At 49.9% G+C, this 23,462-nt stretch overlaps 1 protein-coding gene across 1 annotated transcript in view; it reads right to left on the bottom strand.

The window, feature by feature from the left end:
- The window catches only part of LOC129714196 (transforming growth factor beta-3 proprotein-like), a 47,374-nt gene that overhangs the window by 13,642 nt on the left and 10,270 nt on the right, over positions 1–23,462 (bottom strand). Inside the window, exon 2 of the mRNA XM_055663717.1 lies at positions 10,961–11,103. Coding sequence (XP_055519692.1) covers positions 10,961–11,103 — 143 coding nt within the window. The remainder of the gene's footprint in view (positions 1–10,960; positions 11,104–23,462) is intronic.

Raw genomic sequence — 23,462 nt, 5'->3', positions numbered from 1 at the left:
CGGGTCTCTGGCGCTGTGAGCGCTGTAAAGCAGCAACTCTACCGCTGCGCCTCCGTGCCACCCAATAGTTGTTGGGAATGTGAGAGAGAACAGGTCTCGGAGAAAATTAAATGGGAATGGGAATGGGATTTCTCCGAGCTAGCATAGACTCAATGGGCCAAAGAGCCTCCTTCTTAGTCATACAGAAAGTTGGGTAAACTCTTGTCCCTTGAATTGCCTCTTTTTAGTGACTAAACAGATAGATGTAGTGGTAAAGAAGGTATGCATGGCTTCATCGGTCGGGGCATTGAGTTTGAGAATCAGGAAGTCATTTTGCAGCTTTAGAGGACTTCAGTAAAGGGGCTGTCCCACGAGCATGCGACCTGCATGCAGCAAGCGCGATCTAAAGGGCCTGTCCTACGAGCATGCGACTGCATGCGGCAAGCGCGACCAAACCAGAAGCAGGGGCCGGGCGGAGGTCGAGTGAGTGACAGGAAGTTCAAGCAAAGCCCGCGGGAAGTTCGAGCGTGACGTACGCCGTCAATGTGACTGCGGGCCGGCGGGCCATTGCCGCGCGGAATTATTGAACACGGTCAGTTTTTCAGTGTCCCCCGCGATGTCGGGACCAGCTCCGCACGACTCAATACGGCTCTGGCAATCGAAGTGGGACCGGCCCCGCGAGGCCGTACGGCTCAAGTGACCATGTTAGGTCGCGCTTGCCGCATGCAGTCACATGCTGGTGGGACAGGCCCTTTAGGCTACATTTAGGGTATTGGCAGATTTCGCCTCATTACCGGAAGGATGTGGAGGTTTGGGAAAGAGTTCAGTGGAGGTTTACCAGAATAATGGCCGGATTAGGAGATGTTAGCTACAAGGCACGAGAGGTCACACTTGGTAACACAAAACAAAAACGCAGACACTGACTGACAAAAAGCTGGAGTTACTCAGCCGGGACAGGCCGCATCTCTGGAGAAAAGGCAAAAGGTGACGTTTTTCGGGCCGAGACCCTTCTTCAGACTGAGAGTCAGGGGAGAGGGAATCTAGATGTTTGGGTTGTGGATTACCGGTGTTGCAAGCTGCTTTGACAGAATTGCAACACATCTTGCCAACCCCACCCATGGTCTCTGGTTTATATCAACGCGTCTACGACCAGATTTCAAACCATCTTTCCCTCACTCCCACTCCACACAAGCATAAAAAAAAATCATTCCATTCCAGTCTCCAAAGTTGTTGATTCAGTGGGTCCCTGAGTTCAGTTTTCAGTCGTTAAAGTCATAGTGTCTTACAGCACAAAACAGGCCCTTCAGCCCATCTCGTCTATGCCGACCATGATGCCTATCAAGGCACGGAAATTACTCTCAAAACATGGGGGCGACACAATTTCTTGGCGGGCGCATGCGCGCTCATTAACACGCAAGGCTTCGGTCGTGGGTCCTGTGGACGGCAATATCGGGAGCTGACCTGGTTGGTGACCGACTCCGAACTCCAGCAACAGCAGCTTCCGAATCGTGGGGCTTCAATCGGCCTGTTCGCGGGGGCTTCAACATCGGGAGCCTCGATCGCAGCAATTTGACCGCGGGACGGGCGATGAAAGGCCCCTCGAATGGGCCGATTCAAACTCCGCTCTGCGATCTTTGCTCCACCAGGACGTCTCCCTCCTCCAATCACTCCAGTGACTCCAAGCCTCGTCTTTTCAATCTTTCCTCATACGACAGTCCCGCCATCCCAGGGATCAATCTCGTGAACCTACGCTGCACTGCCTCAATCACAAGGAGGTACTTCCTCAAATTAGTTACATCCACTCTATCCGGGCCCTTCACTATTTGAGTCGATCCCACTGTAAGTCGGTTCACCCCCTTTCGTTGACTCAGCCTCGACAGCTCAATCCCTGACGTGTGGCTGTGTACAAGCGCTAGGGAGGGGGTAATTAATAGGTAGCACACTTTAGACTTTCCTTTGGTTGCCTTCCAGAAATATTGTATAGGTATGGCCTGCCATAACAAGTGAGGAGCCTGAAGCCATTGACTTGAGACTGGATGGGATCCAACAGACTGACAAGTTGCTACATAATGGGTGACAAGCATTTACGTGAATAAATAATTACACAAACAGTCTGCCGATGTGGCGGCACAGTGGCGCAGCAGTAGAGCTGATGCCTCACGGCGCCAGAGACCCGGGTCACGGGCGCTGTCTGTACGGAGTTTACACCCTGTGACCTCGTGGGTTTTCTCCGGGTGCTCCGGTTTCCTCCCGCAATCCAGAGACCTACAGGTTTGTAGGTCAATTGGCTTCGGCAAAATTTGTAAATTGTTCCTAATGTAGAAACATAGAAACATAGAAAATAGGTGCAGGAGTAGAGGCCATTTGGCCCTTCGAGCCTGCATCCCCATTCAATATGATCATGGCTGATCATCCAACTCACAGTTCGGGACCCTTCCTGTACCTGCCTTCTCTCCATGCCCCCTGATCCCTTTAGCCACATCTAACTCCCTCTTAAATATAGCCAATGAACTGTGGCCTCAACTACCTTCTGTGGCAAAGAATTTCACAGATTCACCACTCTCTCTGCGTGAAAAATGATTTTTTCTCATCTCGGTCCTAAAAGATTTCCCCCTTATCCTTAAACTGTGACCCCCCTGTTCTGGACTTCCCCAACATCGGGAACAATCTTCCTGCATCTAGCCTGTCCAACCCCTTAAGAATTTTGTAAGTTTCTATAAGATCCCCCCTCAATCTTCTAAATTCTAGCGTGTACAAGCCGAGTCTATCCAGTCTTTCCTCATATGAAAATCCCGACATCCCAGGAGTTAGTGTTAGTGTACTGGGTGATCGCTGGTCGGCACGGATTCGATGGGCTATAAAGGGCCTGTTTCCGCGCTATATCTCTAAAGTCTAAAGTTAATGAACTCTCTAAAATTATTCTTATGTGTCTAGGACAGAACTAGTGAGGACAAGTGTTTGCTGGTCGGCACGGGTTCGGTGGGTCGAAGGGCCTGCTTTCACACTATGTCCCTACACAAAACCAAAATAAACCATGTATGTTGAAACAAAGAACTGCAGATGCTCGATTATACCATTAGCACAAAGTGCTGGAGTAATTCAGTGGGTCAGGCAGCATCTCTGGAGTTAAAGGATAGACTTCACTTTAGGCTTCAGAGATCCAGCACAGAAGCAGGCCATTCGGCCCACTGAGTCCTTGCTGACCAACGATTGCTCCATATACTAGCACTATCCCATACAACGAGGGGCAATTTACAATTGTTTTTTCCGAAGCTAATTAACCTACAAACCTTGCGGAAAACCAGAGGACCCAGAGGAAACCCACGCAGTCACAGGGAGAACAGTTCGGGACCCTTCTTCAGACTCTCCTTGACCGTCTACCTGGTGCTAGCCCACTCATAATGGGCCGAATTGCCTGCTCCTACAGGTGTGAACAAGTATTGCCAGCTGAGCTCAGAGAACAAACATCCCAACCTGGCAGGTACAAGATCTGGGCCCAACATGATCTTGACGTTTCCTTCCGTCGCCTGCCCTCTCTGTGCCTTTTCACATAGAAACATAGAGAATAGGTGCAGGAGTAGGCCATTCGGCCCTTCGAACCAGCACTGCCGTTCAACAAAATCAGTACCCCCGTTCCTGGAGTATTGCTTACAGTTTTGGTCTCCAAATCTGAGGAAGGACATTATTGCCATAGAGGGAGTGCAGAGACGGTTCACCAGACTGATTCCTGGGATGTCAGGACTGTCTTATGAAGAAAGACTGGATAGACTTGGTTTATACTCTCTAGAATTTAGGAGATTGAGAGGGGATCTTATAGAAACGTACAAAATTCTTAAGGGGTTGGACAGGTTAGATGCAGGAAGATTGTTCCCGATGTTGGGGAAGTCCAGGACAAGGGGTCACAGCTTAAGGATAAGGGGAAATCCTTTAAAACCGAGATGAGAAGAACTTTTTTCACCCAGAGAGTGGTGAATCTCTGGAACTCTCTGCCACAGAGGGTAGTTGAGGCCAGTTCATTGGCTATATTTAAGAGGGAGTTAGATGTGGCCCTTGTGGCTAGGGGGATCAGGGGGTATGGAGAGAAGGCAGGTACGGGATGCTGAGTTGGATGATCAGCCATGATCATATTGAATGGCGGTGCAGGCTCGAAGGGCCGAATGGCCTACTCCTGCACCTAATTTCTATGTTTCTATGTTTCTATGTTTCCTGCTATCTCCCCATATCCCTTGATTCCAACAGCTCTAAGAGCTAAATCTAACTCTCTCTTGAAAACATCAAGGGATTTCTATGGGAAGGAATCCTCTCTACCAAGAGAAGACCCCCTTCTGCCATCTCCACCAGACCCCCTCCTTCTCGGACTCCCCCAGAGTCTGAAGAAGGGTCCCAGCCCAAAACATCACCCGTTTTCTCCAGAGATGCTGGCAGACCCGCTGAGTTACTCCAGTATTTTGTGTCTATTGTCGGTATAAACCTGCAGTTCCTTCCCTCACATCAGTGAAGCTACTCAGAAGCTGCTGCTACTCAGACACCAGCCTTGCTTTCACCCAGAGAGTTGTGAATCTGTGGAACTTTCACCCAGAGTGGAACTTTCACCCAGAGAGTTGTGAATCCGTGGAATTTTCACCCAGAGAGCTGTGAATCTGTGGAATTTTCACCCAGAGAGTTGTGAATCTGTGGAACTTTCACCCAGAGAGTTGTGAATCTGTGGAATTTTCACCCAGAGAGTTGTGAATCTGTGGAATTTTCACCCAGGGAGTTGTGAATCTGTGGAATTTTCACCCAGAGAGCTGTGAATCTGTGGAACTTTCACCCAGAGAGTTGTGAGCCTGTGGAACTTTCACCCAGAGAGTTGTGAATCCGTGGAATTTTCACCCAGAGAGTTGTGAATCTGTGGAATTTTCACCCAGAGAGTTGTGAGCCTGTGGAATTCAGCCACAGAAGGCAGTGGAGGCCAGTTCACTGGATGTATTTAAGAGAGTTAGATTTAGCTCTTAGGGCTAACGGAATCAAGAGATGTGGGGAGAAGGCAGGAACGGGGTACTGATTTAGGATCATGATCATATTGAATGGTGGTGCTGGATCGAAGGGCCGAATGGCCTACTCCTGCACCTATCTTCTATATTTCTGTGTTTCTTTTGTTTTGTCTTTCTCTATCTTTCATGTATTCCTTCTCTCCGTAGTTGCTGCCTGATCTTCAGGTTCCTGGGGGTCAACATCTCCGATGACCTCTCTTGGACCCACAATACCTCTACTCTGATCAAGAAGGCTCATCAGCGTCTCTTCTTCCTGAGGAGACTGAAGAAGGTCCATCTGTCTCCTCAGATCCTGGTGAACTTCTTCCGCTGCACCATCGAGAGCATCCTTACCAACTGCATCACAGTATGGTATGGCAACTGCTCTGTCTCCGACCGGAAGGCATTGCAGAGGATGGTGAAAATTGCCCAACGCATCACCGGTTCCTCGCTCCCCTCCATTGAGTCTGTCCAAAGCAAGCGCTGTCTGCGGAGGGCGCTCAGCATCGCCAAGGACTGCTCTCACCCCAACCATGGACTGTTTACCCTCCTACCATCCGGGAGGCGCTACAGGTCTCTCCGTTGCCGAACCAGCAGGTCGAGGAACAGCTTCTTCCCGGCGGCTGTCACTCTACTCAACAACGTACCTCGGTGACTGCCAATCACCACCCCCCCCCCCCGGACACTTATTATTATTTATTCAAATCGTTTGCTATGTCGCTCTTCCAGGGAGATGCTAAATGCATTTCGTTGTCTCTGTACTGTACACTGACAATGACAATTAAAATTGAATCTGAATCTGAATCTGAATCTGATCTGCTGAGTTACTGCAGCAGTTTGTGTCGCGGTTGTCTCTGGCACGGCACATCTTGGTTGAGCTTCCGATCCTGGTCGGTTCCAAGACAGTGTGCGGTTGCCAGGAGCTTCTGTGCAGAGTCTCCCAGTCTCAACAGAAGCCCGGCTGAAGAAAACAGGGGGCGCAGATTACAGTAATCACCAGTTAGCGGTGGTGTGGAACAGATTCTATGCAAGGCACCAACCAGTGTGTGGGCTATATATAGAGGCTGACTTGTTCCGAGTCCCCACCCTGTGACCAAAAGGCTGGAAGAGCAGAGCTGTTTAACCTGTGTCTGGCGGAGACAGGATGGGTGGGAATAGTAATCTGTGGTGAAGACTGTTGGCACAAGCGACCACCACCCTCCCAAGCTCATTGTGAAGGTTACACTTACTCTCAAGTGCTGTCTCGTGCCAGTGAGCGGATGGTTAGAAAATTGAAGATAGACTCAAAATGCTGGAGTAACTCAGCGGGACAGGCAGCATCCCTGGAATAATTGGATAATTGCTCAGCTCTGAGTTCGTACACAGCACTTACTGTACATCCTCCATGTTCCACGGAAAATCACTCTTAGCTTTTAACTAGGAGTTGCTGTCTTTCAGGCTAGCTCATTGTTACATGTGCCTGGGTGCAGTGAAAAGCCCTTGTCGCGTGCTAACCAGTCAGAGGAAAGACAACACATAAACTTACAAAATTCTTAAGGGGTTGGACAGGCTAGATGCAGGAAGATTGTTCCCGATGTTAGGGAAGTCCAGGACAAGGGGTCACAGCTTAAGGATAAGGGGGAAATCCTTTAAAACCGAGATGAGAAAGAACTTTTTTCACACAGAGAGTGGTGAATCTCTGGAACTCTCTGCCACAGAAGGTAGTTGAGGCCACAGTTCATTGGCTATATTTAAGAGGGAGTTAGATGTGGCCCTTGTGGCTAAGGGGATCAGGGGGTATGGAGAGAAGGCAGGTACGGGATACGGCGTTGGATGATCAGCCATGATCATATTGAATGGCGGTGCAGGCTCGAAGGGCCGAATGGCCTACTCCTGCACCTAATTTCTATGTTTCTATGTTTCTGATACACGTTTGTATGGTGGGTGTATGGAACGAGCTGCCAGAGGGGGTAGTTGACAGAGGGACTAACACAACATTTAAGAAACAGTTAGACAGGAACATGTTTGGGGGGCATAAGAAAACATATGAAAGGCACTAAAGTGCTGGAATAACACAGCAGGTCAAGCAGTATCTCCGTAGACCATGGATAGGGTCACGACCCACAACATCACCTGTCCATGTTCCCCAGAGATGCTGCTTGACCTGCTGAGTTACTCCAGCACTTTGTGTCTTTTTTTATGTTTTAAACCAGCATCTGCAGTACCATGTGTGGGAAGGAACTGCAGGTAGACAAAACTGCTGGAGAAACTCAGCATCTATGGAGCGAAGGAAATAGGCAACGTTTCGGGCCGAAACCCTTCTTCAGACTTCAGTAGGAAGGAACTGCAGATGCTGGTTTACACCGAAGGTTGACAAAAAATGCCGGAGTAACTCAGCGGGACAGGCAGCATCTCTGGAGAGAAGGAATGGGTGACGTTTCGGGTTGAGACCCTTCTTCAGAACCTTGTTCCTTAATCCTTGCAGTTATGATCTCTTACCATCTCAACTCACTGCAGTGAGAACATAAGGCAGGTATAGCACAGGAACAGGCCCTTCGGCCCACAATGTCCATGCTGAACACGATGCCAAGGACATCTGTCTGCACATAAGCCCTATCCCTCCATTCCCTGCATATCCACATGCCTATCCAAAAGTCTCTTAAATCGCACTTGAATGATCAATGCAACTTTCAATAAATTTACAATAATGGACTCAGATCAGTCGACAATGATCTGGAAATTACCAGATTTCAATGAAAACCTTCTGCCACTATTTCATATCATCACACAGACAACTCCCCGCCACTGACTCCATCTACACCTCACGCTGCCTCGGAAAAGCAGCCAACATGCTGGATGCTTTCCAGTGAGAGCTAGATAGGGCTCTTAAAAATAGCAGAGTCGGGGGATATGGGGAGAAGGCAGGAACGGGGTACTGATTGGGGATGATCAGCAATGATCACATTGAATGGCGGTGCTGGCTCGAAGGGCCGAATGGCCTACTCCTGCACCTATTGTTTATAATCAAAGACTTGTCCCACCCCGGTCATTCCTTCTTCTCCCTGCTACTGTCTTGAAAGCGTCCACCATCAGACATGGCTTCTTCCCCTCGGTTATCAGAGCAAGAGTCCTGGCAACATCCTCGTAAACCTTCTCCGCACGCTGTCCAGCTTAACAGCGCCCTTCCAGAGAACCATGGTGAGCTCAACAGAGCACTGCTCCAAATGCACAGAGTGTTTTACCCAGAGTAAGGGAATTGAGGACCAGAGGACAGTGGGCAGTCACGGTGGTGCAGCGGTAGAGTTGCTGCCTTACAGCGAATGCAGCGCCGGAGACCCAGGTTCGATCCCGACTACGGGTGCTGTCTGTACGGAGTTTGCACGTTCTCCCCGTGACCTGCGTGGTTTTTCTCCGAGATCTTCGGTTTCCTCCCACACTCCAAAGACACATACGGGTTTGTAGGTTAATGTGCTTGGTAAATGTAAAAATTGTCCGTAGTGGGTGTAGGAGAATGCGAATGTGCGGGGATTGCATGTGGGCCGAAGGGCCTGGTTTCCGCGCTGTATCTCTAAACTAAGGCATAGGTTTAAGGTGAGAGGGTGAACTGTTGCCTTCTCTCAGACAGGGGCTAGACAGAAACACAGACACAGACTGCTGCACCAGACAAGAGTGGATTGTTCAGAAGACACACAGCAACGCTCCAACTTGTCCAAGGCTGGCAGTGAAGTTTCCACTGACCCCAAGCTGCTCATAACGTCACTGGGGAAAGATGAACTGACTCATCGGTTGCCTTGTTTATGCTTCTTGCTGGAAGAAACCCGACTCTCCCTCTTCCTCTCCTCGCACTAAATCCTCGCTGTCAAATTCTTCGGGGGCAGGTCGCAGCTTGACTGCAGGCCTGACGTCCAAAACACCCTCCCATTCTCCCCAGTATCCGCGTTCCGCTTTCTAAACGCTGCCAAAGGCTTGTGGTTTCAGTCCTGCCAGCTCGGGCCTGCCCTCGACACCCACGCGCACAGCTCAGCCTGTCGGACGTGTTGCTACGGGCAACGCTGCGAGACTGCCCCACCAGTAGGTCTCCAGGGCCTCTCGGGTAACATAGTTTGCGTGAATTCCTGCCCTGCGGGAGCTTTATCCCATTATGTCTCCCAGGGCCAACGCCTGTGTCAGGATCACGTAGGCATCTTTGTATTAACACTTTCACTCAAGGCCGTGATCAAGGCAAACGTTGTCAAGAACACAAGCAGATGCCCAGCCCTGACATGTCAGCCATCTTGGTGACCTTTAACCTCATTAGGCAGAGCGCTGGTTTGGAGGGATATGGGCAGGTGGGACTAGTGTAGATGGGGAATGTGGCAGAGTGGGCATGTTGGGCAGTGTGGGCAAGTTGGGCCTGTTTCTGTGCAGTATGACTATGAGAGACAGACATACAGACAGACAGAGAGGAGAGAGAGGGGACGGAGAGAGGCGGGGAGAGAGAGGGGGGATAGATAGAGAGATAGAGAGATAGATAGATATATAGATAGAGCGAGAGAGGAGAGAGAGAGAGGGGGAGAGAGAGAGAGAGAGAGGGGGAGGGAGAGAGAGAGGAGGAGAGAGGGGGGGAGAGAGGGGGGGAGAGAGAGGGAGAGAGAGAGGGGGAGAGAGAGGGAGAGAGGGGGGAGAGAGAGGGAGAGAGAGGAGAGGGAGAGAGGGGAGGAGAGGGGGGGGGAGAGAGGGGGGGGGAGAGAGGGGGGGGGAGAGGGGGGGGAGAGAGAGGGGAGAGAGGGAGGGAGGGGAGAAGGAGGGGGGGGGGGGGGGGGAGAGGGGGGGGAGAGGGGGGGGGAGAGAGGGAGGGGGGGAGAGAGGGGGGGGGGGGAGAGAGAGAGAGAGAGGGAGGGACAGGGGAAGCTGAGGAAATGCTCCTGAACTGGTGTGACAGACCAGATAACATCCAGTGACACAGCCACACTGCTCCCAATCCCACAACCAGGGCTATATTATCGCCCTCTGTCCAACATAAACTGTGTAAGAGTTCGAGAATTCGCATCGCAACAGACGGAATGCCGGAGTACATTCCAGCTGATAGCATTACCTGTACATGCCATGCCTGAACACATGTTGGCATTACCTGTACATGCCATGCCTGAACACATGTTGGCATTACCAGTACATGCCATGCCTGAACACATGTTGGCATTACCTGTACATGCCATGCCTGAACACATGTTGGCATTACCTGTACATGCCATGCCTGAACACATGTTGGCATTACCACTACATGCCATGCCTGCACACGCGTTGGCATTAGAAGTACATACCATGCGCTGGACACATATTCCCTGTACACGCCCCACATGACCAGGGGTCGGCATCACCAGCTTATGTCCCATCGAGACTCACGTTGGCCTCCACTCGCTGGAGTTGAGAAGGTTGAGGGCGGGGAGACCTCATTGAAACTTACAGAATAATGAAAGGCGTAGATAGAGTGGATGTGGAGAAGATGTTTCCACTGGTGGGAGAGTCTAGGACCAGAGGTCGTAGCCTCAGAGTTAAAGGGTGCTCTTTTAGAATGGAGGTGAGGAGGAACTTCTTTAGTCAGAGTAGTGAATCTGTGGAACTCATTGCCACAGAGGGCTGTGGAGGCCAAGGCAGTGGATATTTGTAAGGCAAACTCTTGATTAGAACGGGTGTCAAGGGTTAGACAATAGACAACAGACAATAGACAATATGTGCAGGAGGAGGCCATTCGGCCCTTCGAGCCAGCACCACCATTCAATGTGATCATGGCTGATCATCCACAATCAGTACCCCGTTCCTGCCTTCTCCCCATATCCTCTGACTCCGCTATCTTTAAGAGCCCTATCTAGCTCTCTCTTGAAAGTGTTGTGGGGAGAAGGCAGGAAAATGGGATGAGGAGGCAGAGATCAGCCACGATTGAATGGCAGAGTGGGCTGGATGGGCCGAATGGCCCAGTTTTACTCCTATAACTTGTGAACGTTTGCCATTACCTGATAGAGCTCCACCCGCTGCTGCTGCACAGAGGCATCGAACCTCACCTCCCGAAAGAGTCGGAACTCAGCCCGGTGCAGGTCTGCGGCGCTGCTGAGGTTCAGCGAGATGTTGAAGTTGTAGATTTTGTAAGTGGACTCGTCTAAAGGAAAGCAGAGAGTCGGGGTTAGAACTCGACGCCACCTCCAGCGTTCACTGGCCTCTCCTGGTCATCCTTGGACACTCATGACCACTGGCTTCAAGTTCAAGTTTAAGTTCAAGTGAGTTTATTGTCATGTGTCCCTGATACGACATTGAAATTCTTGCTTTGCTTCAGCACAACAGAACATAGTAGGTTACACAAAAAAGCTGGAGAAACTCAGCGGGTGCAGCAGCATCTATGGAGTCTGAAGAAGGGTTTTGGCCCGAAACGTTGCCTATTTCCTTCGCTCCATAGATGCTGCTGCACCCGCTGAGTTTCTCCAGCTTTTTTGTGTAACCTTCGATTCTTCAGCATCTGCAGTTCCTTCTTAAACACAGAACATAGTAGGCATTGACTACAGAACAGATCAGTGTGTCCATATACCATTATATAAATATATACACACATGAATAAATAAACTGATAAAGTGCAAATAACAGATAATGGGTTATTAATAATCAGAGTTTTGTCCGAGCCAGGTTTAATAGCCTGATAGCTGTGGGGAAGTAGTTATTCCTGAACCTGGATGTTGCAGATTTCAGGCTCCTGTACCTTCTACCTGAAGGTAGCAGGGAGATGAGTGTGTGGCCAGGATGGTGTGGGTCTTTGATGATGCTGGCAGCCTTTTTGAGGCAGCGACTGCGATAGATCCCCTCGATGGAAGGAAGGTCAGAGCCGATGATGGACTGGGCAGTGTTTACTACTTTTTGTAGTCTTTTCCTCTCCAGGGCGCTCAAGTTGCCGAACCAAGCCACGATGCAACCGGTCAGCATGCTCTCTACTGTGCACCTGTAGAAGTTAGAGAGAGTCTTCCTTGACAAACCGACTCTCCGTAATCTTCTCAGGAAGTAGAGGCGCTGATGAGCTTTCTTGATGATTGCATTAGTGTTGGCTTGACGACTACTCTCAGGGCAGGGACAGCAGGGAAGGACACACAGAGTGAAGCTCTCTGTACACTGTCTCTTTTAGGATGGAGGTGAGGAGCAGCTTCTTTAAGAGCCTGTTCCACGGCGTTTCTTTTGGCGACTGCCGTCATCATTGACTGATGCATCAGGTCACCAAAAATGTTACGGCGTGTCCCGGCGTGTTGACGCAAGACGCGCGGTGTTTTTTCAAGTGTCGCAACATTTTTATTGCCGCCGCTGGATTTTGAAATGTTCAAAATCTTTTGGCGACACTGACATGCTTCTACTCAGCGGCTGTGGAAAGCATCTTGTCCGGAAATATCACAATCTGGTTTGGGAACTGCTCTGCCCAGGACAAGAAGGCTCTGCAGAGAGTAGTGTGTTCGGCCGAACGCACTATGGGAACTTCACTCACCCCCCTGCAGGAACTATACATCAGGAGGTGCAACTCCAGAGTCAACAAGATCATGGGAGACCCCTTCCACCCCAGCAATGGACTGTTCCAGCTGCTACGTTCAGGCAAACGCCTCCGTTGCCATGCTGTGAGAACGGAGAGGTTGAGAAGGAGTTTCTTCCCAGAGGCCATTCGGACTGTAAACTCCTATCTCACCAGGGACTAACTCTACTGAATCACTCTACTGCTTTTTTTTATAATTGCTGTTTTTTTCCCTTTTTCCTTCCTCCCACAATAGTTAATATGCAAAAGAATATGTGATTCTGTTTGTAGTTTGTTTTGGTTGTTTGTTTGTTTGTCTTTTTGCACAAAGTCCGCGAGCATTGCCACTTTTCATTTCACTGCACGTCTCGTATGTGTATGTGACGAATAAACTTGACATGACTCGACATGATGCCGGCAGATGCTGAAAAAACGCCAAGTCGGACAGGCCCTTAAGTCAGATGTAGTTAATCTGTGGAACTCATTGTCACAGAGGCCAAGTCAGTGGATATTTTTAGGGTGGTGATAGACTAATTCTTGATTTCAAGGGGTGTCAAGGATTATGGGGAAGCAGAGATCCAGCCATGATTGAAGGTGGAGTATGGGCTCGATGGGCCGAATGGCCTAATTCTACTCCTGTAACCTGCGAACAAGTTCACCAGGTTTGGTTCTGGCAAATGTAGGAAGGAACTGCAGACGCTGGTTTAAGTAAGTAAGCACGTAAGTGCGTTTATTGGCCAAGTATTCACATACAAGGAATTTGCCTTAGTGCTCCGCCCACGTAACATCATGACATACGGTGGCAGTTACGAATGACTCAGAAAACACTAAACATTAATAATAATAAGACATCAATGATAGAAACATAGAAACATAGAAAATAGGTGCAGGAGTAGGCCATTCGGCCCTTCGAGCCTGCACCGCCATTCAATATGATCATGGCTGATCATCCAACTCAGTATTCCATCCCTGCCTTCTCTCCATATCCCCTGATCCCTTTAGCCACAAAGGCCACATCTAACTCCCTCTTAAATATAGCAAATGAACTGGCCTCAACTACCTTCTGTGGCAGAGAATTCCACAGATTCACCACTCTCTGTGTAAAAAATGATTTTCTCATCTCGGTCCTAAAAGACTTCCCTCTTATCTTTAAACTGTGACCCCTTGTTCTGGACTTCCCCAACATTGGGAATAATCTTCCTGCATGTAGCCTGTCCAACCCCTTAAGAATTTTGTAAGTTTCTATAAGATCCCCCCTCAATCTTCTAAATTCTAGCGAGTACAAGCCGAGTCTATCCAATCTTTCTTCACATGAAAGGCCTGCCATCCCAGGAATCAGTCCGGTGAACCTTCTCTGTACTCCCTCTATGGCAAGAATGTCTTTCCTCAGATTAGGAGACCAAAACTGTACGCAATACTCCAGGTGTGGTCTCACCAAGACCCTGTACAACTGCATGATGAAATGACGAAACACCATTGATCAAGCATGTGAACCATGTAGATCAAAGGGAGGCTACAGATTTTTGGCTGTTGAGTAGAGCAACTACTCATGGATAAAAACCTTGACAGTCCGGAGGCGCCTTCCAGAGGGAAGTGATACAAAGAGTTTGTGGCCAGGGTGAGAGGGGTCAGAGATGATCTTGTCCATTCCTTCTCTCCAGAGATGCTGCCTGTCCCGCTGAGTTACTCCAGCTTTTTGTGTCTATCTTTTGTTCCAGCCAGACTGTGTGACAGGCAGCTAGGCCAAGAAATCCAGAGGCCTCTGGAGAATTGAACACTCTCTGTCTGCGTGGTATCGCTGATCACGTTACTTCCCTTTTTCTCCGAGGGAGAAAAGACAAACAACGCCCGGATAATGTTCAACCTTGTTTTTCAGGCAAACTCGTTCCCCTGTCAGAGAGGGAGTCAGGAGTCAAGAACGGTTCTCAGAGCCAAGAAAAGTGATCTGCTGGTGTTGGAAAGGGAGCGGGAGTCTCTGCTGGGATGAGTGGAAGTGGGAAGTGAACTGGCATGAGACGAGGAGGGGAGCTGTGATCTCTGCTGGGACGAGGAGAGCTGGGATCTTGGTTGGGATGGGTGGGAGTGGGGAGTGAGCTGGTATGGGATGAGGAGGGGAGCTGGGACCTCTGTTGGGAAGGGTGGGAGTGGGGCTGGGATTTGCTGGGGGTTGAGAGGGGGTATCTGCTGGTGTTGGGATGGGTGAGCTGGGATATCTGCTGGGATGGGTGGGAGTGGGAAGTGAGCTGGCATGGGATGAGGAGGGAAGCTGGGACCTCTGTTGGGATGGGTGAGCTGGGATCTTTGTTGGGATGGGTGGGAGTGGGGAGTGAGCTGGCATGGGATGAGGAGGGGAGCTGGGACCTCTGTTGGGAAGGGCGGGAGTGGGGCTGGGATTTGCTGGGGGTTGAGAGGGGGTATCTGCTTGTGTTGGGGGAGGGGGGCAGGGGGTCTCTGCTGGGGGCGGGTGGGAAGATAGCGAGCCAGAGTCTGTTTAGAACTGATTGAGGTGATGTCTGTTTCGAGGAGTTACTATTGCTGTTGGGAATGAGGTGCTGTTTCTGATGGGGGGGGGGGGGGGGTGAGAGAGTTGACGGGTTTAGAGTTGGTAGGGGTGGGGTGTGAAGGGGGGAGGGGAGCTTGCATTTCTGCTTAGTGCAGAGGGAACTGATTCTCTGCACTGTTAACTGGCACAAGTTTCACTTCTGTCCCATCACCTTCCTGTAACCTCGTACAGGATGTCGGCCGGGGTCAGTCAGTTCAGTCAGTCAGCGGGTGCTTTGATGAGAGAGGGAACTTACTGTGATTTCACTTCCGAGGTGAAGGGTTTGAGAGGGGGCGGGGAGCTTGCTGTTCTTCTGAAGACAGACACAAAAAAGCTGGCGTGACTCAGCGGGACGGGCAGCATCCCCGGAGAGAAGGAACGGGCGACGTTTCGGTTCGAAGGACACCCTCCTTCAGACTGAGAGTCGGGGGGGAGAGGGAGCCACAGAGATAAGGAAGAGCGAGGTGTGAAAATGAGACATCAAAGGGGATGAGGTTCAAGGAAAATGGAGAATAGATCATTGTTAGCGAGGAGAAGCTGACAACAAAACATACGGAGGTAACATTATTTAAGGAGGAAGTGCAGAAGGTAGACAAAAATGTTGGAGAAACTCAGCAGGTGATTTCCCGCTGAGTTTCTCCAGCATTTTTTGTCGACCAGAGATAAAATTAAATCAGGGAACAGTCAGTCTGATCGAAGAACTAGGAAGGAGGAGCAGGGCCGGATTTACGTATAAGCTTCACATGCTTAAGCTTAAGGCTTCGAAATCTAGGGGAGCCTCAGCAGGGCCGGATTTACCTATAGGCTGATTGGGAGGGGCCTTACATAGGGATTGAGAGGGGCCTATCAATTGGAATAGCCTGGGGCCTCTCTTTATCTAAATCCGGCCCTGAGGGGGAGGGATGGAGAGAGAGGAGAGGGACAGCAAGCGTTACTTGAAGTATAGGAGCAGGGAGGTTCTACTGCAGTTGTACAGGATCTTGGTGAGACCACACCTGGAGTATTGCGTACAGTTTTGGTCTCCAAATCTGAGGAAGGACATTCTTGCCATAGAGGGAGTGCAGAGACGGTTCACCAGACTGATTCCTGGGATGTCAGGACTGTCTTATGAAGAAAGACTGGATAGACTTGGTTTATACTCTCTAGAATTTAGGAGATTAAGAGGGGATCTTATAAAAACTTACAAAATTCTTAAGGGGTTGGACAGGCTAGATGCAGGAAGATTGTTCCCGATGTTAGGGAAGTCCAGGACAAGGGATCACAGCTTAAGGATAAGGGGGAAATCCTTTAAAACCGAGATGAGAAGAACTTTTTTCACACAGAGAGTGGTGAATCTCTGGAACTCTCTGCCACAGAGGGTAGTTGAGGCCAGTTCATTGGCTATATTTAAGAGGGAGTTAGATGTGGCCCTTGTGGCTAAGGGGATCAGGGGGTATGGAGAGAAGGCAGGTACGGGATACTGAGTTGGATGATCAGCCATGATCATATTGAATGGCGGTGCAGGCTCAAAGGGCCGAATGGCCTACTCCTGCACCTAATTTCTATGTTTCTATGTTTTCTATGTTGGAGAAGTCAATGTTCATACTGCTGGGGTGTAAACTGCCCAAGCAGAATATGAGGTGCTGTTCCTCCAATTTGTTCTGGGCCTTCCCACACAAGGGAAGTGCAGATGCTGGTTTACACTGAAGTTAGACACAAAAAGCTGGAATAACTCCGAGGAGGACTAGAGAGAAGGAATGGGTGACGTTTCAGGTCGAGACCCTTCTTCAGACTATTTGGAAGGACAATGGAGGACTGGGCGGAGGAGAGTGTTAGTGGATGGATATTGGCCGGTTCTGCGGTCGAGGAAGAAACGGATGGCTTTGGGAGGGGATCTTATTGAAACATATAAGATTGTTAAGGGTTTGGACACGCTGGAGGCAGGAAACATGTTCCCGATGTTGGGGGAGTCCAGAACCAGGGGCCACACACAGTTTAAGAATAATGGGTAAGCCATTTAGAACAGAGACGAGGAAACACTTTTTCTCACAGAGAGTTGTGTGGAATTCTCTGCCTCAGAGGGTGGTGGAGGCCAGTTCTCTGGATGTTTTCAAGAGAGATAGATAGGGCTCTTAAAAATGGCAGAGTCAGGGGACATGGGGCGAAGGCAAGAACGGGGTACTGATTGGGGATGATCAGCCATGATCACATTGAATGGCAGTGCTGGCTTGAAGGGCCGAATGGCCTACTCCTGCACCTATTGTTTATTGTCTGTTGTCTATCGTCTATTGTTCCATCAGAGATGTTGTCCCACCAGAGAGAGATTTTGTCCCACCAGAGAGATATGTGGTCCCACCAGAGAGAGATTTTGTCCCACCAGAGAGAGATTTTGTCCCACCAGAGAGAGATGTTGTCCCACCAGAGAGAGATTTTGTCCCACCAGAGAGAGCTAGATAGGGCTCTTAAGAATAGCGGAGTCAGGGGATATGGGGAGAAGGCAGGAACGGGATACTGATTGGGGATGATCACATTGAATGGCGGTGCTGGCTCGAAGGGCCGAATGGCCAACTCCTGCATCTATTGTTTATTGTATATTGAGGCCGTTCCCCGGTGGGGGATGGAGGTGTAGAGGGACTGAACGTCCATTGTAAAGATGTGGGAGTGGGGGCTTGGGAAGCAGAAGTCATTGAAGAGACGAAGGGTGTGCGAATGTGTCGTTGACATAGTTCGGGATGGAATGGACCAGGGGGAAGCCAATTAACCTACAAACCTGCACGTCTTTGGAGTGTGGGAGGAAACCGAATATCTTGGAGAAAACCCACGCGGACATGGGGAGAACGTGCAAACTCCGTATAGACAGCACCCGTAGCCAGGATTGAACCCGGGTGTCTGGCGCTGTGAGGCAGCAACTCTACCCCCCGCGCCTTCTCTAACTTCAAGTAACGCTTGCTGTCCCTCTCTCTCTCTCCATCCCCCCCCCCTTCCTAATTCTATCTTATCCCATTTTGACCTCGTTGGGGGTCAAAGTTCACTCCCACGGAGCGCCTTGGGACGTGTTGCTGTGCTGGAAAGGCGCTACACCAATGCAGGCCCTGCGTTGTTGCAGCTGCAGCTGTGCAGCGTTGGTGCTCCGTTTCCCCAGAGAAACAGATGTGAGATTCTGAGTTATTTCCCTTGTCAATAGAGGCGGCCAGTAGCTTCTAAGAAGGGAAGCAACACGTTTGGGACACGTCACTTATTTACCGGCATCGGCCCAAAATTACCAAAGAAAATCAGCAGAAAGACCAGGAAACTCCACCAATTCCCCCCTGGTCACAACTTGCCCCTTTGTTCCACACACTTGTTGTGCAACTGAAGTCTCCAATGTTTTAAGGGGAACCTTCTTCTCAACATGCCCTCCGCTTGTCAGTGTGGGCTGCCATAGGTAGCACTCAAAACATTGCCTCATCTCCACTGGGACCACGTCTCATCTCTCTACTGGGATCTCACATCTCCACTCTGCTGGGATCCCATCTCTCTCTGGTGGGACAACATCTCTCTCTGGTGGGACCACATCTCTCTCTGGTGGGACAACATTTCTGATGGAACAATAGGCAATAGACCACATCTCTGATGGAACAATATAAACAATAGGTGCAGGAGTAGGCCATTTGGCACTTCAAGCCAGCACTGCCATTCAATGTGATCATGGCTGATCATCCCCAATCAGTACCCCGTTCTTGCCTTCGCCCCATGTCCCCTGACTCTGCCATTTTTAAGAGCCCTATCTATCTATCTCTCTCTTGAAAGCATCCAGAGAACCGGCCTCCACCGCCCTGTGAGGCAGAGAATTCCACAGACTCACCACTCTCTGTGAGAAAAAGTGTTTCCTCGTCTCCGTTCTAAATGGCTTACTCCTTATTCTTAAACTGTGTGGCCCCTGGTTCTGGGACAACATCCCTCTCTGGTGGGACAACATCAGAGAGGGACATCATCACCCCTCTCTGAAGAAGGATCCCTACCTGAAACGCTGTCTGTCCATTCTCCTCGCAGATGATGCCCGACCCATTGAGATCCTCCAGCGCCTTGAAATTCATCCACAATCTCATTCCAACTCTGACTATTCCATCTCTGACTATCTACAAAGTTCTGGCAAATTCCAACTCAAGTTAACGTAACAACACCTCATCCCCTGGCCGGATGTATAACAGCCATTGGTCCCAACTCCGGGCTTCATAAGTTCATAAAACATAGGAGCATAATTAGGCCATTCGGCCCATCAAGTCTACTCTTTCTTCAATCATGGACTGACCTACCCTTTCCTCTCAACCCCCATTCTCCTGCCTTTGGTGCCCGTACTAATCAAGAACCGGCCAATCTTCGCTTTAAAAATACCCAATGACTTGGCCTCCACAGCCGTCTGTGGCAATGACTCCCACATCTGACTAAAGAAATTCCTCTTCATCTCCTTCCTGAAGCCCAATGACTTGGCCTCCACCACTGTCTGCGGAGCCGTTTACTCCGGGTGCTCCGGTTTCCGCCCACATTCCAAAGGCGTGCGGGTTTGTAGGATAATTGGCCCTACTGTAAATTATCCCCCAGTGGATGAAATAGTGGGATAACATTGAACTAGCGAGGACTCGATGGGCCGAAGGGCCTATTTCCATGCTGTATCGTCCAAAACCTTCCAGCATAACCGGGAGACGTCAGACGTAAAGAGATACTAAGATGTGTTAAGGTGGAGGTGGTGTTGGAGAGGAACAAACTCCCGTGTCTGGGTGTGTCGGAAGGAACTGCAGATGCTGGTTTAAACCAAAGATAGACACAAGGTGCTGGAGTGACTCAGCGGGACCGGCAACATCTCTGGAGAGAAGGAATGGGTGACGTTTGGGGTCGAAGAGATGCTGCCTGTCCCGCTGAGTTACTCCAGCACTCTGTGTTTATCTCGTGTGTGTGACTGGCTGGCAGAACGGAGAGATTACAAGTGATAAAGAACAGCGATAGGGCATTTAAGGTGAAACGAAAGTTCAAAAGAGCAGTCTGGAGGAGGTGTCAGATAGTGAAGCTGAATTGTTTGCTGTTAAGATCAAAAGGAGAATGTCACAAGGGCTGAAGTCTGAAGAAGGCTCGCAAACTGAAACATCACCGTGGAGAGGATGTTTCCACTAGTGGGAGAGTCTAGGACCAGAGGGCACAGCCTCAGAATTAAAGCACGTACCTTTGGAAGGAGATGAGGAGGAATTTCTTTAGTCAGAGGGTGGTGAATCTGTGGAATTCTTTGCCACAGATGAGTGCCATTCATCCACTAAATATTTTTCACATTCACCTACACTCCATGCCATATGAATGTTATGCTTTATGAGTGATACAGCGTGGAAACAGGCCCTTCGGCCCATCATGTCCCAGCAACACTAGTCCCACCTGCCTGCGCTTGGTCCATAGCCCTCCAATCTTGTCGAATCCATCCCACAAAAAACCACAGAAGGTAGTTGAGGCCACAGTTCATTGGCCATATTTAAGAGGGAGTTAGATGTGGCCCTTGTGGCTAAAGGGATCAGGGGGTATGGAGGGAAGGCAGGGATGGGATACTGAGTTGGATGATCAGCCATGATCATCTTGAATGGCGGTGCAGGCTCGAAGGGCCGAATTGCCTCTATTCCTGCACCTATTGTCTATGTTTCTGTCTAACTGTTTCTTAAACGTTGGGATAGTCCCAGCCTCAACTACCTCCTCCGCTGCTTCTCAGACCAATCCCATTACTCCCATTCCCATCTATTTTCCGACAAGCTACTCTGCCCACATTCCCATCCCCTCCCCTCAGCTTCCACCTATCCCCCACACACTCGGGGGATCTACGGCAGCACATTAACTCATTGATCTGCAGGATTCATGGTGGAATCCACTGAGTCCGCGCTGACTGGCGATCACCCATACACCCGTTCGATCCGACACACACTAGGACGATGCACAGAAGCCAATTAACCTACAAACCCGCACGTCTTTGGGATGTGGGAGGAAACCGGAGCGCCCGGAGGAAACCCACGCAGTCACGGGAAGAATCTGCAAACTCCACACAGACAGCCGCCCGTAGTCAGTCAGGATCGAACCTGGGTCTCTGGCGCTGTGAGGCAGCAACTCTACTGCTGCGGCACCGAGTCTTTGAGATGACGGAGAGGGAAGTCACGCAGACACAACAAGGAGAACGTGCAAACTCCACACAGACAGCCCCCAAGGTGAGGATTGACTGGAGACGTGAGCCTGCTGCACTGGTGCCACCTGTACATGCGACCGCTGGGCACCGTGCCAGAGGGCAGGACTAGTTACCAGTCGGCACCAACAATCTCTGAGACAGAAACAGGAGGGCTATACACAGCATCCCGACACAGTCACTGTGTCGGCACAGTGTTGAGGCCTTGTGTTCTGGACCAGGAGAGAGGAAAATCACTCCAGGCTTAATCCCCATCCAGTATCCAGCTCCCTAAAGACCCCGCGCAAGGGGCGGCACGGTGGCGCAGCGGCAGAGGTACTACCTCACAGCGCCCGCAACCCGGGGTTTGGTCCAGCCTGTCTGTACGGAGTTTGCACGTTCTCCCCGTGACTTATCTCCGAGATCTTCGGTTTCCTCCCGCGCTCCAAAGACGTACAGGTTTGTAGGTTAAGTGGCTTGGAATGAATGTGGAATTGTCCCTAGGGTTGTGTTAATGTGTGGGAATCGCTGGTGGGCGCGGACTCGGGGGGCCGAAGCGTCTGTTTCTGCGCTGTACCTCTAAAACTAAAACGAATTCTCAGTATTCTCTGCTGCAGAGGTCTCGAATAATAGCCATCTAGGTTCACAGTCTTTTACCCAGAGTAAGGGAATGAAGGACCAGAGGATATAGGTTTAAGGTGAGAGGGGTGGCACTACTGGGCAGCAGTGGAGATGTTGACTTAAGCCCCTGTCCCACTTAGGAGACCTAAACAGCAACCCCTGGTGACCTTGCCCGCCACTCAAGGTTTCCATCAGGTCACCGGAGGTTTTGGTCACTCTCCCTAATGTGGTGTCCGTGTGGTTGTCGAGGCTTCATCTAGGTCGCTGCTGTTTTTTCATCATGATTAAAACCGGCCTCGACTAAAAATAGGTTGCCGTTTTAAAAATCGATCATTTTTTAGTGGCAGGTCTAGTCGAAGCCGGTTTTCTTCATAGTCGAGGAAGGTTTTCAACATGTGCTTGGGAGGTGGTAGGAGGTTGCAGGTCACCTCGACTTTGATTTTTTTTTGGGTGGCGGGCGAGGTCACCAGAGGTTGCTGTTTAGGTCTCCTAAGTGGGACAGGCCCTTTACACGACACTAGCGACACGGGTTCAATCCTGACCTCGGATTGCTCCCACACTCCAAAGACGTGCAGGTTTATAGGTTAATTGGCTTCTGTAAAATTTAAAATTATCCCTAGTGTGTGTAAGATAGTGTTATGGCCCTGTCCCACTGTACGAGTTCATTCCAAGAGCTCTAGCGAGTTTTAAAAAATCAAACTCGTGGTAAGCGCGTAGAATGAACGTAGCGGGTACGTCGGAGCTCGGGGACGTCTCTTAGCGGCTCGTAACGCTAACGGCAGGTACTCGGGAGGACTCGCTAACGGCAGGTAAGCTCGGGAAGATTTTTCAATGTTGAAAAATGTCCACGAGAGCCCCGAGTACCGACGAGCGGCCATTACCGTAAATCTCCGAGTTGGAATCAGGGCAAACTCGGGGAGAGCTCGTGAATGAACTCGTACAGTGGGACAGGGGTTTTAAGTGTAGGGCCCGTTTCCGTGCTGTGTCTCTAAACTCTAATCGGGGGAAGAAGACGCAAAAAACCCCCAGAATTTCCAGAAAACTAAAGACGCTAAAGGAGGAAATAAAATGATTTAATATTAGTCTAAAAACAGCGAGTGGGGAAGTTAATGAGTGTGAAATCTGAGAAACCCCATGAACTTGATAATTTACATTCCAGAATTTCGAAAGAAAATATATGGGAATAGCAGATGCTCTGGTTCACATCTTCCAAAATCCCATGGTTTTTGGAATGATTCCTACAAGATGGGGGGAGAAAATGGGACCATGCCACTAAACGAAGGCGGAAGGAGAGAAAAACAGAGGGAACTACAAAACTAGTTCGAGATCAGGGAGAGGTTGACTAGGCTTGGACACTAATCCTTGGAGCGCAGGAGGATGAGGGGTTACCTTATAGAGGTGTATAAAATCGAGAGGAATAAATCGGGTTGATGCACAGAATCTCTTGCCCAGAGTAGGGGAATCGAGGAACAGAGGCTCAAGGTGAAAGGGAAAAGATTTAATAGGAATCTGAGGGATAACTTTTTGAACTAATGAGCTAAATGCGTTCTCCAGAGATGCTGCCTGGTCCACTGATTTACTCCAGCATTTTGTGTCTATTTTTCCTCTTTGCACTGGCTGACATCATGAGTATTTCCATGTACTATTCCAACCTTCCCACACTTGTTTGTT

Source organism: Leucoraja erinacea, chromosome 38 (genome assembly GCF_028641065.1).
Source record: "Leucoraja erinacea ecotype New England chromosome 38, Leri_hhj_1, whole genome shotgun sequence".
Classification (NCBI taxonomy): domain Eukaryota; kingdom Metazoa; phylum Chordata; class Chondrichthyes; order Rajiformes; family Rajidae; genus Leucoraja; species Leucoraja erinaceus.
Note: the sequence above shows the minus strand (reverse complement) of the source record. Positions and strands in the feature narration are given on the sequence as shown.